General features: G+C 58.0%; 1 protein-coding gene across 1 annotated transcript; it reads right to left on the reverse strand.

Annotated features, from left to right (window-relative positions):
• Positions 1 to 1,409: 1,409 nt before the first annotated feature.
• On the reverse strand, positions 1,410 to 14,495 carry INCENP (inner centromere protein; the record flags this gene model as incomplete). The annotated part of the gene is made up of 17 exons (XM_080345340.1): positions 1,410 to 1,621; positions 2,316 to 2,478; positions 3,619 to 3,732; positions 4,869 to 4,959; positions 5,194 to 5,366; positions 5,822 to 5,944; positions 7,129 to 7,249; positions 7,622 to 7,731; positions 8,600 to 8,725; positions 8,812 to 8,929; positions 9,238 to 9,289; positions 9,737 to 9,815; positions 10,719 to 10,752; positions 10,912 to 10,963; positions 12,674 to 13,449; positions 14,173 to 14,286; positions 14,362 to 14,495. 17 exons carry the CDS (start codon positions 14,493 to 14,495, stop codon positions 1,410 to 1,412), a joined length of 2,592 nt encoding a protein of 863 aa, XP_080201466.1.
• Positions 14,496 to 14,812: the final 317 nt, after the last annotated feature.

Genomic DNA, 14,812 nt, shown 5'->3' on the forward strand with positions numbered 1-14,812 from the left:
AGCAGAGGGTTCGGGTCCCCCAGCACTCAGGTTAAAGGTGGTGAGGAAGGGGGTGTCCAGAGCCTCAAGGGACTGTCTAGGATAAGGTTCATTTTTAAATGGCTGCGAAGAATCACATGAACGGTGAATACCTGGTGACCTTCCTCTCTAGGACGGTAGAAATATATGACTTTAATCTTTTTCTGGTGTGAAGTTGATCATCTAGGCGACTATGATAGTGAAATATGAAATTATAACATAAAATTCCTTCCTGTAAAGTGCTGCTGTTGCTTTTCAGGGCCAGGCAGAGGCGCAGAGAAGGGCCGTGGGCTGGCTGGGTGTGCGGCGCAGCCCGGCGGGCGTCACCACACCCGACCCGGCCGCCTGCCCGGGGCTCTTTTCCCAACTGGGACCAGGGCGCCAGAGGCTTCTCTGGTTTGTGCTCCCGCGTGTCCGCGTGCCCATCGGAGGCTGCCAGGGCACAGAAAGGCTCCCTCAGCGGCTGGGGCTGTGCGCAGAAACGGGGCAGCGAGGCGCGGTTTGGGGCGGCGAGCGCTGCGTGTGCCGCAGAACACGCTGCGGCGCTTCCCCGCGGGAGCCTCGCGGCCCTCGAGACGGGGTGGTTGTGCACCTGGGATTCCCTGGCGGGGAATGCCGGAGCAGAGGGGTTTATTTCCCTGTTTGCTCGGACGGGCCGTGCCCGGCGGCAGCGGGTGCTGCTCCCCCGCATCGCTCAGCCGGCCCGCAGGGCGATGCAGGAGCTGCGCCGGGAGCCACAGGGGCCTCACTGACCCGTCAGCGCCAGCGCTGTTCCGCACTCACCGTGCTGCGCCAGGAGGACCGGGCTGCCAGAGCACGAGCGCGGTGTCGGGGGGCACCCGCCGCAGCCCATCTGGCTGTGCTCCCTGCCCGCGCGCTCCCGGCCCCTCTGGGGGCTGCGGCCACGGGACCCCGGGTCGCTCGGCCCCGGCTCCATGCGGACACCGCGGCTCTGGGGCCACGGCCAGCCGTTCCATGGAGAAGCTCCCGGGGGCGGCTCCAGCAGCTGTCCTGGCAGCGCCCATCCTGACTCTGTGTCTCTGGAGCGCATCCCACGGGGAGTGAGCGAGGGCGGCCTTGGAAATGAGGCGCTTTGTTCATGTTCTTCTGCTTTGGGACAAATAATGTATATAATTATGTTCTAAAAGAGTGTGAATTTTAGATGTGCCTCGATTAGTGACAAGCAGCCTAACGAGGGCTGTGATGAGTGGAAGCGCATCCTTTCCGAGGCAACACCTCCCAAAAGCCACAGTGAGAAAAAAGCCCCAAAACCAGAAGATGGGAGAGGCCCAAAACCAGCTGACCTTTATTCAACGCTAAAACCTACAGATTTACAGACACGGCACAGGATCTTTCCTCCCCTCCAGCCGGAGCCCCCGCCGCTGCCCCCGCTACTTCCTGGGGCCGTGGGGCAGCGCGAGCGCCGGCCGCGCGCCGGGGAACGGCGGGGAGCTCCACACCGCGGAGCTCGTGCGCTTGAAGTAGCGCGGCTTGCTCTTGCGGAAGATGCTCTCCAGCCGCGGCACCGCGATGGTCCCGAACAGCGCCCGCAGGCTGGGCGGGTGGCGGTACTGCTGCAGGACGGCCTGGCGCAGCTGGCTCCCTGCACAAACACAACACAGACGTTAGGGCTGTAACCAGAATTGCTGTGTAGCCCGCTTGCATGCAGCGCGTCCTGCTCTGCTCATCTCTAACCACAGTGAGGTTGCAAATGGGGGAAATCCTGCTCTTCAATGGTTTAAGGCACTCTGTTTAAGCCTAGAGATCCACCACGGATAAATGGGATGGCACATATTGTGTGGTCTGCATTCTGTTCAGGAACCAGAGTGAGTTTGCAAGAGGTGAGGATGCTCGGCTTGTCCTCCTGCAGATACCACCAGTTTCCCTGCAACTCCTTCACTCCCCCGGGCTGGGTGGAATATGAAATTGTGGAACTGACTATTTCAGAACCAGAACAACAGCCGGGCTGAAAGTGGCCCATGGCATCTGGCGTCGCTTCGCTCTTTAAAGCCAAATCAACAACAAGCGGGCTCAAGGCCAGAGCAGGGTTCATTCCTTCCACACTGGCAAAGGGACACCAGCAGCTCTGGTAAAGCAGTTTAAGAGCCTTTGTTCCCAACAGTGTCGCAGATTGACCGAGGAGCCCCCGGCTCGGCACCACAGCCACACCGCAGGACGCTCGGCCCCTTAACTCCCGAGCGAGCAGGGAGAGCTGGGCAAAGCCCTGCGCCGGCTCTTGGTCCACGCTGGAGCAAAGCCCAGGACCTCGGGACAGACATCAACCTGCCCACACTCACCCGTGGCCCAGGCGGGGATGGGCTTGCGGGGGTGGCTTTCGTCATCGGTGGAGTCGTCGCTGTTCAGATCCATTCCGTAGTTGTCAGCTGTATTCACCGCGAGGGGCTTTGGGGCTTTCCGGCTCTGTGGGGTCATCTGGTACGACTCGGAGGCGGGTGGGATCTGCAAACAGACCCGTTCCGCGGGCGCTGGTGCGGCAGCGCCGCTGCACGGGGAGCCGGGCGGGGCAGCCCAGCGCCGCGCCCGCCCCGCCGCGAAACCCGCAGCACGGCAGCGCCACAGCTCCCACCCCAGAACTCAACCCGCGTTCTAACGTTTTGAGCCAATTACGCCTTTGCATTGCCTTCTCATTAATTAGGCCACTTAATTGGCTATGTACAACATGAAGCCAGCCAGAGATGCACGTAATACACCCCAGGGAACGGCAGGAGATGTGCCGGGGGGGTCAGTGGGACACGAGGAAAAGGTTCTTCACACAGAGGGTGCTGGACACCGAACAGCCTCCCAGGGAGGGGTCACGGCCCAACCTGACAGTGTTCAAGAGACTGGACACCGTCCTCAGACACACAGGGTGACCTGCGGGGTGTCCCGTGCAGGGACAGGGGTTGGAACCGATGCTCTGTGGGTCCCTCCAGCTCAGGACACTCCATGATTCTATAAAGCAGTTCCACTCAGCTCAAGCAAGGCTTAAGTGGAGTTGTTACATCCTCAAAGCTGGAGCTGAGTAATGGGCTTTAAATACCCTGCAACCAAACTCCTGGGCTTGTTTAACTGTTAAATGGATTATTAGCATGCAGAGAATGAGCACGTAACAGCTCAGGACAAACTATTGTCACTCCTATGGAACCGCAGCACTGAAATTTCCCCCCATGCGAAACATATCTCTAGAAAGCTGGCAAGTTTTTCTTCCCCACAGAAGATGGCCTTCGCGGCTTTGTGCCCGTGAACGTTTACTTGCGTTTCACGGGGTCTGCATGTAAAGACTGAAGCACAGCTCCGCCGCAGCAGCGGCTCGGCTGCCATCCTGTGGCCATGCCCGGCCCTGAACTGAAACTGCAGCTCCGCGGCTCGTGCCCAGAGCTCCAGCGCTGCCCCGGCGCAGCTGCGCTCCCCTTCCCTCCTACACGGACATGCTGAGGCCGCCGGGACTCACATAACCCGGGAGAACGTTCACAGGGTCCCTTTGCTAGTGAAAGGGAGTACGAGAGCAGAGGGTGGAACCGCCCGCTGAAGCAGCGTCAGCGCGGGGATCGCGGTGCCCTTTGCCAGCCCGCGAGCGGTTTGGCCAGAGAGCAGAAATACCTCTTTGTTTCCTGGGTGCTGCGCTTGGGCTAAGTCTTTAGCCTTTTGTTCCTCTAGCAGTTTCTTCTGTTCCTGCTCCTGCCTCTTCACCTCCGCTAGCCTCTGCTGCTCCTGCTGGCAGGCCAACACCACGAGTTAATTAACCTTATGAACTAAGCTACGCTCTTAATCCAGGGATCCATGTTATCGGTTTGGGAAAAAAACCAAAAACCCCCCACAGCTGGCCTACGTGCAGCTCACTGCAAGTCCCTGAGGCTCGTGGTGCTCCGGAGCACCTCGAACGCAGCTCAGGAGTGAGCAAACGCACAGCAACAGCCTGAGCTTCCCGCAGGCCCTGCCACGTGAGGGCATCCGCTGCCCTCCCGGACACACGGGGACCCTGACCCTGTGCTTTAGCAACCTGCTCTGATTCCATCTTCGGGACGCGAGCGCCACAAAGCAGCTGAGCGCCCGCAAGCGGAACGCTCCGGGCCACTGATCTCAGCCTCTTTTTAGACTAATAAACAGTATTTTTAGAGGCCAGGTGTATGGGAATTGCAGAAGAATGGTGAGGAGCAGAAATGTAAACACTGTCAAGGGACTTGCAGCTGCTGTAGAGAAAACACACATCACACTATTTGTGTTACTGCCCTTGTGTGCTCGACAAGCTGAACTTGTGTTAGGTAGAATCAGAATCATTTCGGTTGGAAGGGACCCTCAGGATCACTGAGTCCAACCATAACCTGACCCTGGCACTGCTCCACGTCCCTGAGAACCTCGTCTAAACGCCTTTTCAGCCCCTTCAGGGATGGCGACCCCAGCACTGCCCTGGGCAGCTTGTTCCAATGCCCCATAGCCCTTTGGGGAAGAATTTTCTCCTAATATCCAATCTAAACATTCCCTGGCGCAACTTGAGGCCGTTTCCTCTTGTCCTATCACTTGCTACTTGGCTTAGTTAATCTGTGCTGGCATGAACGCTGCAGGACATAACCCAGGAGAGCCTGCTTTGTACTTGAGGTTCTGCCGGAGGTGGCACAAATGTAAAATCGAGACGTTGCTTCTGAAAAGTCTGGAATTAATTCCTGTTTGATACCAAGAGAGGCACAGAGAGGGGGAAAAGCCAAAAACCTGTTCAGCACGTGTGTTGTCTGTCCCTTCTCCAGCGCTGCTGCTGACTGAGAGAGCAACGGCAGCTCGGCTGCTCCCAGCAGCAACGGACACGGAGCTCAGGCCCGTGCGGCTCTACCCACCGACCAGAGGAGGGGACTTACCTGCTGCTTCTCTGTGTCCCTGTGGAGCTGCTGCTCCGCAGCCAGCACAGCCTTCTGCAGGCGAGCAGCGCGCTCCTGCTGCTCCCGCAACCTGCAAGCCAAACCACAGGCCGTTACTCCCAAAGCCACACAGGGGTGTCCTCCTCACCTCTCTGCCCACATTACTGAGCACAGAAGTTGTGAGGCGCAGCGCCCGGGACGGCGCAGAGCTGCACATCAGCACAGAGCAGCTCGTCACTGCTCGGGCCTTTCACCAGCACCCGCTGTTCCTGCTGCTTTCACAGTCCCAGCACAGAATTTGGCACATAAACGGATATTGTCTTACTTCTCTGCCTGGATCCTCTCCTGTTCCTTCCTCTTCTCCAGCTCCCTCTCCGCAGCCAGCTGTCGCTCCCTCTCCTGCTCTGCCTGTCTCTGCTCTGCAGCCTTCCTGGCACGCTCCTGCTCCTCTTCCTTCCTCTTCTGCGCCAGCTCTCTGTGCCGACGTTCCTCCTCCTCCTGGGGAGCCCACAGGGCAGTTACTCACCCCACACTGCACATGAACAGGCTCCAGAACCGGGGAGCAGGAGCAGCTTATCTGACCCAAACTTGGGCACCTTTCTCTGCTCAGCAGGGAAACACTGAGGGCCCCAGCGTCACCGCTGCAGCTGCCTCAGCGCTGCCCACAGCACACCCCGAAGGCCCAACGGCCACCGCACTCTGCACCTCTGAGAGGGGCTTAACGGAGAGTTTTGTGCTTGCCGACCCACAAATTAAGGTCTTTAGTAAGAATCTGTCCAGAACCACAGAAGAAACGCGGGTGACAACCAGGACTGACAGCTAACAGCACAGCTCTGCAGGGAGATCTGAGCACGAAGCCCTCAGCTGCGCGGACCCTCCCTCGGTTTGGGTCGGAACCGCCGCTGGGCTCCTGCTCGCAGCGGCCGGCGCGGCGGGGCGGCTCCGGCACGCACCTGCTGCAGCGCCCGCTGCCTCCTGGCCTCCTCCTCCTGCCTGCGCCGCGCCTCTGCTTCCTCCAGCTTCTTGGCAGCCGCTTTCTTCTTGATCTTCTCTTCCGCCAGCCTCTCCTCCCGCACCTGCGGCACACGCACCGCTGAGCACCCGCAGGACGCACCGCTGAGCGCCCGCAGGACGCTCCGCACACAGAACAGGGCGGCAGCAACTCACACAGGCAGAGCTCCCACTCTCCCCAGGCAACACCTTCCTTCTTCAGCACCAGGGGCCCACGGGACCTGTGCTTTACTTTGAAACGTAGCATTTAAGGGAATGACCTTCTCTTACATCTCCACAGGAGGAACTGATCCCATTCATTCATACATCTAATACCACAAAAGCCATCAGAATATATTCTCAGAACCATGAAATAAGAAAAGCAGATGGAGATAATTAAAGCAGACAAATGACTGCAATGGTCACATGTGCTAATGGCCCCACGGTGCCTGCCACCAGAACAGCTCTAGGGAAGGATGTGTGCGTTCACCTCTCCAGCCGTTCACCTCTCCAGCCGTTAGTCAGAGCGAGCACAACCTCCGGCAGATAAAGCCTTGGGGCCATTAGGCTGCTTTATCTGGTGGATCTGACTAACAGAGCCTTAATAAAGCCTATTTAGATTCATAATCCTGGAAAACAAAGGCTTTCATCTGCCATTTGCTGTATCCAGGAGAAAGGCAGTCACTGGAACCATCAAGTTTCTGGGAAGTTCTTCACTCGACTGTTCTCCAGTCGGGGCTCCAGGCCCCAAGCAGCCCCAGCTCCTCTTTCGGGAAGGCACTCATGTCCACCATCCACCTCGCAGAGTGCTTATGTCGGAGCACCCTCTGCTGCGGGGCTGCTGCAGAGCAGAGGTGCCGCTCGCTGCCACGGCCCTGCGCCGGCAGCAACGCCGCAGCGAGACTGCCCGGTTCCACACACAGGGTGGCCCACGGACTGGAGAGCCGAGGAGCGACCAGCAGGACTCGCTCACCACTGACAGCCCCTTCTGGCCAGTGTGAACACCTAACGGAGAGCAGAGACTAACAGCGGCCAGCGTGGCCTGCGGGAAGTCCCGCCACTGGTCAGTGCTGCTGGTTTGGGTGCGCTAGAGCTGCCATTTGAACTGGAGCCCAGGGCAGCCAGTGCTGTGGCACAGCCAACATGGCCAACGCGTTTTCTGGTCCCTCTGGCAGCAGCGTGCACTCTGTGTTCGCCCCGGGTGTCCCGGGAACCGGCCGGCCCAGGGCTGCAAACTCAGCCCCACCAGCTCCAGCACACGTGGCCTCACCTTCTCAGTCTTCTCCTCAGACAGAGCGATCTTCTGCTCGATGCGCCTCTTCCTCTCCTCCTCTATCTGCTCGGCCCGCTCCCGAGTCTGCAGGACCTTGCGCAGCCGCTCCTCGCGCTTCCTGCGGGACACAGGGCAACTCGCGTTGCGGTTCGGCCAGGAGAGCTCCTCACGGCCCAAACCCAGCCGCACCGGCGCTCGAGCAGCGTGAAACCCGCAAACATACACCGTTCCTTTAGACATCAGCCGTGCTTGTAAGCTCCAGCTGGGACAGAGGATTGAAGACTAGAAGCTGAAGCAGCGGTCAGCTGGGACACCTAACTTTTTATTAGTGTTCTAGGTAGATACTGCCAGAACAAATACTGTCTTTGCGGTGTGACAGCAAGCCAGCAAGAACTTTTGCTGTAGGTATGGACTCTGCAAGACGGAAGACCCAGACCCAGGGTCCTAGAGGCGCAGAGCAGGGCAGACAAGGCAGAAAGCAAATACTCACAGCTTTGCCTCTTCCAGCCGCCGTTTCTTTTCTTCCTCCAGTTTTTGTTTTCTCAGCTGCTCGGCCTCTTGCTTTTTCCGCAGAGTCTCCAGTTTCTGCCTCTCCTTTTCCTGGTTGGATCGAAACGTGTTTATACCAACTTGTCAGGGCAACTTTCTCCCTCAGCCTGAGGGCCCAGAGACGACGCCGGGAAACCGCAGCCACTGCCGAGGACGGTCACAGCCCTGAAACACAGCTCAGGCAACGGTACGTGGCCACGGATGTTTGGGAACGGCCGTGACGGAAAACAAGCAGTGTTCATCTCACAGAGCAAGAGAAGCAGCTGGGGAGCTGAAACAGAAACATCAGCAGCTTCCACAGAGCTTGCAGACGGACAGACAGCGCAGTAATTTGTGTTGGTAAAAAGAACCAAAGCAGCAGCGCTGGCGCTTGGCAGTGACGGGGCCTTCTCGCAGTGAGCGGATGGGCTGCAGGAGACACCCGGCTTCCTTAACTCAGCACCGGCGCCTTCGCTTCCCCAGGGCTCTGTCTCACCCAAACCAGCACCCTGCCCCAGGAAACGCGCAGCTCGTCTCACGCACCCAGCAGCCCCACGGGGCGTTTGCCCAGCCCGCCCAGCCTGTGCACACTGCCCGCCACAGGGTCCAGACAACACCACCCCCACCGCAAACAGAGGAACGTAAACTGATTTAATGCCAGATTTGATACTGCAGATGCCTCGTTATGACAGGCCTGGTCTTAGTACCAACCCATTGATAAGCACGGTGAAATATTTGAATTATTACCTTACACTGGGCTTCATATTGCAAATGACTGGTGTTATCAGCATCCAAACTGGCTAATTTAAACCTAATGACTTTATCTTATTGCTCTGGTGCCATTCAGTTATGTTTAGCCCCCCCAGTTTTTCCACGTTTGGGCTATAGCTTAAGCACTCCTCGGACCATCACGTACCAGCTCATGACAGTCTCGTCTCACCTTGGGATCAGGAGTGTTGTACTTGATGAAAGATTTTATCACGCCATGTCTCCCCACAGAGGTCGGCGTCATGAGAAGCTGGTTCTTCTGCACGGTGTGCAAAAACGTTTTGAAAGGCCGCACCACCTGTGAGGGGAATGCCAAAAACCATCCTCAGGACCGTGAGCAAGAAACAAGTCTGGTGAAGCAGCTCGGGGTTACAAGGATCTTACTTTGCTGGCTGGAAAGGCAGGGGATGGCACCTTCTTTCTCGGAGGAGAGAGCCCTCCGTCTTGTGCTTGCTGGATGTCATAGCGCTCGTCCACAGCTCTTTTGTAGCTTGGCTTTCTCCTGGGAGAAAAGTATCACACATGGCAAAGCCTCCTGGTTGTCTCAAAGCCAGGTTTAAAAAAGCTCCTAAAACTACCCCAGCTTAGATGGTAATTCATTGTGTATACACAAGGGGATAAAACATTTCTAATGCCACAGAAGATACTAATTAAATCCTCTTTTCATAGAGGCAGAGAAAACTTATTGCAAAAGCTTCATAGCCACAGAACACTGAGGCCATTTGACAACATTTCAGTGCCGAGCCTGCTCTGCGCTGGACTGCAGGTGTCCAGCGGCACCTCCCGAACAGAGCGATGCCACCCACGTACCTGGCACTCTGGGGTGGCTCCTGGGTCACTCCATTCTTATGTAAGTTGTTTTCTGAAAGAAAACATAGTTACACAGTTCTAGCAGAAAAACGATCCCTCCAGCAGCTCACTAAGCAGCGAAAAGCCTGCCACGAATGGTGCACAGCAGGCCCCTTCTCGCTTTCAGCAGCTAACGGCACAGCGCCCCGCGAACCGGAGACACAAAGCGCAGCAGGGCTGCAGAGCGGCCGCGGCGCGGGGCTGTGCCGGCGCTGCTCCGCGCACACCGCTGCCCGCTCCAGAACCGCCAACAGGCCTCTCCAGCTCCGCGTCCCTGCGCGTCCCAGGGCGGAAAACAGCTCCAGCAGCCTCCTCACGGACAGCCTCCTGAAACAGCCTTCGCTTGTCAAGGACTAGACTGGGCTTCCAAACTGGGCTCCCAAATTAACCAGCCAGTCTTTCAGACTTCCCAAAGTGATGACTTTTTAAAATGCTGCCACAAAACCCCTCCGGGAGTTACCGTTGCTGCTCGTCTCCTGTGGCTCTTGGTTTCTGTTGACGGTTTGAGAGCGAAGGGACATCTGTGGACTTTGGGGATTCTGCAGGAACAGCAAAAGGGTTTCAGCACAACTCTCACACAGAAGTAGTCAATTAGTTTCAAATCATGATGTCACCCTGACGAAGACACTGTCTGCCACGTCACCAGAGAATACAAAACCACGTGTGCTGGACAAAGCATGGGTGTCAGCGCCCAGAGAAAAGCCCTAACGCTGTAACTCCGGCTGTGCGTAACACCTCGGGCCAGCACCCCGGTGACCTCCTGGGCAGGGGCATCGCTGCCAGCGCAGCCGTGAACTCAGCACGAGCCTCTGCAACGAGGGAAAACTGCTTGAACTGAACAAACTCAAACTCAGGCTGAAAGCTTTTTGCATTGGGAATGTGTTTGGGCTCGCTGGGCTCCTGGCAGCGCTCCCTCGCTCCGCAGGGATGAACAGAGAAACACAGCAAAGCCACTGCTCATTTCCCTGATTTATTGTTCCTGTTATCGCTGTGATATGCGCTGCTATTTGCCACCTTTGCACTTACACTGGTACAGAAGCGCGTGGCAATAATGGCTTTATAGGCCTGTAAGGAGCAGGCAGAGGCTTTGGGACCCATGGGCTGGCAGCGCTGGGAGCACCAACCGCAACTCCCAACGCACCGTGTGTGAGGGTCAGACCCTGCGGCTGGGGACAGGGAGCATCTTGCAGCCCAACAGAAGATCATAATTAGAGCTGAGGCCTGAGCATTCGCAATTAAAACACAGCCCACAGCCTCAGGGTTTCTCTGGTGCGTGTCCGGGAGGCTGCGGCGGGCTGGCGCAGGCCAGCGCCCGGCGCTGCGTCACTCCAGCACTGAGCGACCTGTGGCCAGAGCTCCCCAGCAAGTGAGAGTGCACACGGCGCGTCGTGCTCGCGAGCCCACGCAAACAGAAACACTTTTAAGCTCTGCTCAAATCTTACCGGCTTGGAGGGGGTACAAGGTCCAGGAGGAGGCCTAGAAAAAATATACAGAAAAAAGGCAGCCACGTTTAATAACATCAAGGAAACAAGGAGGCTGCACTGCAAGCAGTGCATTTTATACCCAGAATGTCTTGGTGAAAAAACCCTCCAAGCGTGAGATTAATAGTAAAGAAACATCTTAAAGAAGCCTCACCCAGCGTTGACAACTGTTTCTTCATCCTCTGGCACCTCTGCAGAGCTGGAGACTGCAGGAAAAGACAAAAACAGCAGAGCTGTAATGCACGGGTGCAGGCCAAGGCTGTGGAGGCGCGGAGCTCCCTCGGGACCGGTGCAGAGGCTCTCGCCTGCAATCTGGACGCGTGCCGCGACACGTCAGGGCAGCCAACGCACCTAAGTAGCGCTAGAGAAAACACCGCTGCAGTTGTAATATAAGAAAACAAACGTTTTCCATTATAGATGAGTTCCAAGTGGTGTTCAATGAGCTGACATTAAGAGTGAGGAGGTTTGTGCTCAGATCCATTTTGCGGGGCCACATCCAGGTATCACAGTAGTTAAAATCAGCATTATTTACACTCAGCGTTCCAGCTGGCACAGCGGCAGCTGCTTTTAAGCCCCAGCCCGGGCGGAAGCTGCTGTTAATGATTAATCATTATTAATTATTAATGCAGTTAATTATCCTGGCCGAGTGGAGCCCAGGGCAGACCGTGCACAGCCAGCGCGCAGGGGCTGGGGAAGGAAGCGCAAACACACCTCCGTGCACACAGAGCAAGATCCGATGCCTCAGGTACGCTCTGCAGCTAATTAACGTGCTTTGGCCTTTGGGACATTAACCAGCTCAGCTGGAGCTGCCTGAAACACCTCAGTTCCCCCCTTACATCCCAAATTTTGACTAGGCAGAAGAACAGTCGTGTCAAGCAGTGCAGAGGGAAGAAATTAAGCCTTCCTTAAACCTCCCAGGTCATCCAGGTAATACAGACTGGTCATTTAAACTGGGCAGATATAGCTGCTTCAGGGCCTCTTTGCAGTTAAAGATGAGACTGCCTCCAGTTTGTTCGCTGCGGAGCGCCCAGCACCGCGCTCAGAAATCCGCGCGGCCCCACACGCGACACCGCCCCCAGAACACATTCACCTACAGCCAAACTGGTGCGGACAAAGGTACCGCAGTGCCTGTCCGAGCACATCCTCCTACAGCAAAAACAGGATAACTCTTCACAAAAGCCGGTTTTATACAGCACAAATCCCATAAGGCTGGATCACTGCAGATTAGCACATTACAGTAACGTTATTACAGCTGTATTAGTTCTACCTTCAAACAAAAAAGTATGCTGTGCAGAAGAGCCAATCCATCCTCAACATCAAATGCATCCATCCCTGGGCTCTGCCGCTCCAAATCCGCCTGCATGCCAGCAGCACGGAAGAACATTTAAATCAGTTTGTCCTTCGCTGAAACCTGCCTCTACCGCAAGCTGGAAAGGTTTAGGAGACCCAATAGATGTACAAAGCTGAGCCTCAAAATTCCCCTCTCAAGAGAGGCTCTAGAATGACCAGCAGCCAGGTTCTGTGCAAAGAACGGTGAATTCGTGAGAGATGCCTCATTTCCCAGAACACATGGACCTTCAGGAGAGCCCAGAACCCCCTTTGGCAGCAAAGCTGCTCTCCAGCCTCATCCTGAGCTGCACACACTCGCCCCGCAGCTCACAAGACATTAATTAAGGCTGTTAATTTACCAGGCTGAACCCACGGACCACGAACCAGCGCAGTTGCCTGGGCTGCTCCGTTCACACTGGTCTCTAGAACGTCAGAACATCCAGGCCTGACAGCAGCTTGTCCAGCCCAGCTCCGCACCAAACCGCACAGCCAGCCCAGGACCTTCTCCTTCAGCAGCAAAATGCAGGTGATCAACACAAAGAGCAAGGAGGCACAAAGCAAACTCACGGAGGGGCATGCAAACTCACCGTCTGTGGGACTGGAGGACACAGATGACTTTCGAGCTGCCTTCTTGACCCGCGTGCTGGCGGCTGATCTCCGGCTCATGCTTCTCCTCTTGCTGGCGAGTGAGTACTTCTCTGCCAAGGATGTTCTGCGAGTCAGGGACGTTTTACCCATCAGGCTCCTGCGCACGGAGCGGCGGCTCAGCCTGGCGCCCGTCGGAGTCCCTGGGCTGTCCCGTGCGTGCTGGGACGGCTCCTTGTCAGCCGCCTCTTCCACCTGAGCAGCCTCATCCGCCACCTCCAGCCCAGGCTCGTCGCTTAAAATGACCGTAGCATCAGCTGCCTTTGCTGCCTTCTGCCTGGACACAGCCTCGCTCTCTCCCGCGCCGTTGGCCTCGGGGCTCTGAGGGACCACGGGCTCAGGGGCTGCAGGCGCAGGTGGCGATTTTACAGCCCTGCGTTCCGCGGGAGAATCATCACCTGAGCTCAGGAGGACGGTCGAGGAGAGCTCTGCTGGTTTAGCTGTGCTTTTCTGGAGGCACAGCTCCGCGCTAGTGCGATCGCTGACTTGAATTTCTACTATAGCAATCTTCCCTTCTGCTCGCTGCACAAGAGGGGCCTCAGGAACGGCCTCTGAGCGTTTAGCCGATGCAGCAGCCTGGGACCTTGTGACACGCTGAGGCGGAGAGGCGTCCTTGAGCGCAGCCCTGAGCAGTTCCAGGCTTTCTTTATTGTGGAGTTCTTGAGAATGTTGCCTGGAGGGTACAAGTTTGAGGCGGCTGCTCCTCTTCCTAGATAATCTAGCGATAGAAATTGCACGTTAGACTAGAACTGGCTTCAGGAACAGGCCAGAACTCCTAACAAACCAGTTCCCTGGCAGATCCCTGCCTGGAAACACAGTAAGCAGAAACAGCACGTCTGACCCCTCGCTCGTGGGGTGCCTGCGTGACAGCCCGGCGCTGTTCAGTCCACCCGTGCTGGGCAGCGTGTGCCCGAGGCGCTTCCACACACCGACAGGAACACACGGAGGAACAAAGAGAAATCGAGCGGGATGTGCTGCTCCAGGCGCTCGGCGCGCACAGGGCTGAGCAGGGCGGCTAAGGCGGACAGGAGCTAACAAAGGTCGCCGCTCCGGAGCGGAAGAGACCGCGAGAGGGGGACGGAACACCACCCGACGGTTACCGGCCCTCGCCGGCGATGCGCGGGCGGGACGCGCCGTGGGCAGCGGATCGGCCCCGAGCGGGTCCCTTCCCAGCGGATCCCTTCCCAGCGGATCCCTTCCCTTCCCAGCGGATCCCTTCCCAGCGGGTCCCTTCTCTTCCCAGCGGATCCCTTCCCAGCGGATCCCTTCCCTTCCCAGCGGGTCCCTTCCCTTCCCAGCGGATCCCTTCCCTTCCCAGCGGGTCCCTTCCCTTCCCAGCGGATCCCTTCCCAGCGGATCCCTTCCCTTCCCAGCGGGTCCCTCCGGCCCCGCAGCTCCCGCTGCTGCGGGCGCCCGGTCCGGCCCCCCGCCCCGGGCCCACCTCTTCCTGCCCGGCCCCTGCTGCTCGTCCTGCAGGGTCGAAAGCCGCTTCCTCCGCTGCCGCTTCTTCTGCGACGGCGTCTTGGGTATCAGCTCGGGCTCGTCCCTGTAGTGGCTGCGGGGAAGGGGAGGGGCGGGTCAGCGCGGGCGGCGGCCGGTGCGGGGCCCGGCGCGGGCGGCGGGTCGGTACCTGCTGAACACCTGGTCCGCCAGCTCGCGGATCTCCTGCAGCCACAGCAGGTCGGTGTCGTCCACCTCCCGCAGGACGTGCGCCAGCCGCCGGTTCACCTCGGCCGGCAGCGCCGCCATCGCCGCCGCCGCCATCGCGCCCCGGCCCAACCGCCCGCGCGCCTGCGATTCAAACCTAACGCCCGCCTTCCGCTCCGGGACGTCACCGTCGAGCCAGCCTATCGCCGCCGCGCCGTGCTCCGGCCCACCCTCCCCATTGGCTGCGAGGTGACACGGGAGCGCACAAAACGTCCTCCTCTCTGCTCGCTCTTCTCTGTGGCCGCGGAGGACTCGGCTCGGAAGGCGGGGCTTGAGGGGGCAGGCAAATAGGCCGCGGGGCTTTAACGGCGAGGAGTGATGGATGTGGGCAGTGGCCAGTGAAAGACCGTGCCTTGGGAGAAGCGCGCTGTGAT

Source organism: Nesoenas mayeri, assembly GCF_963082525.1.
Source record: "Nesoenas mayeri genome assembly, chromosome: 5".
Taxonomy (NCBI): domain Eukaryota; kingdom Metazoa; phylum Chordata; class Aves; order Columbiformes; family Columbidae; genus Nesoenas; species Nesoenas mayeri.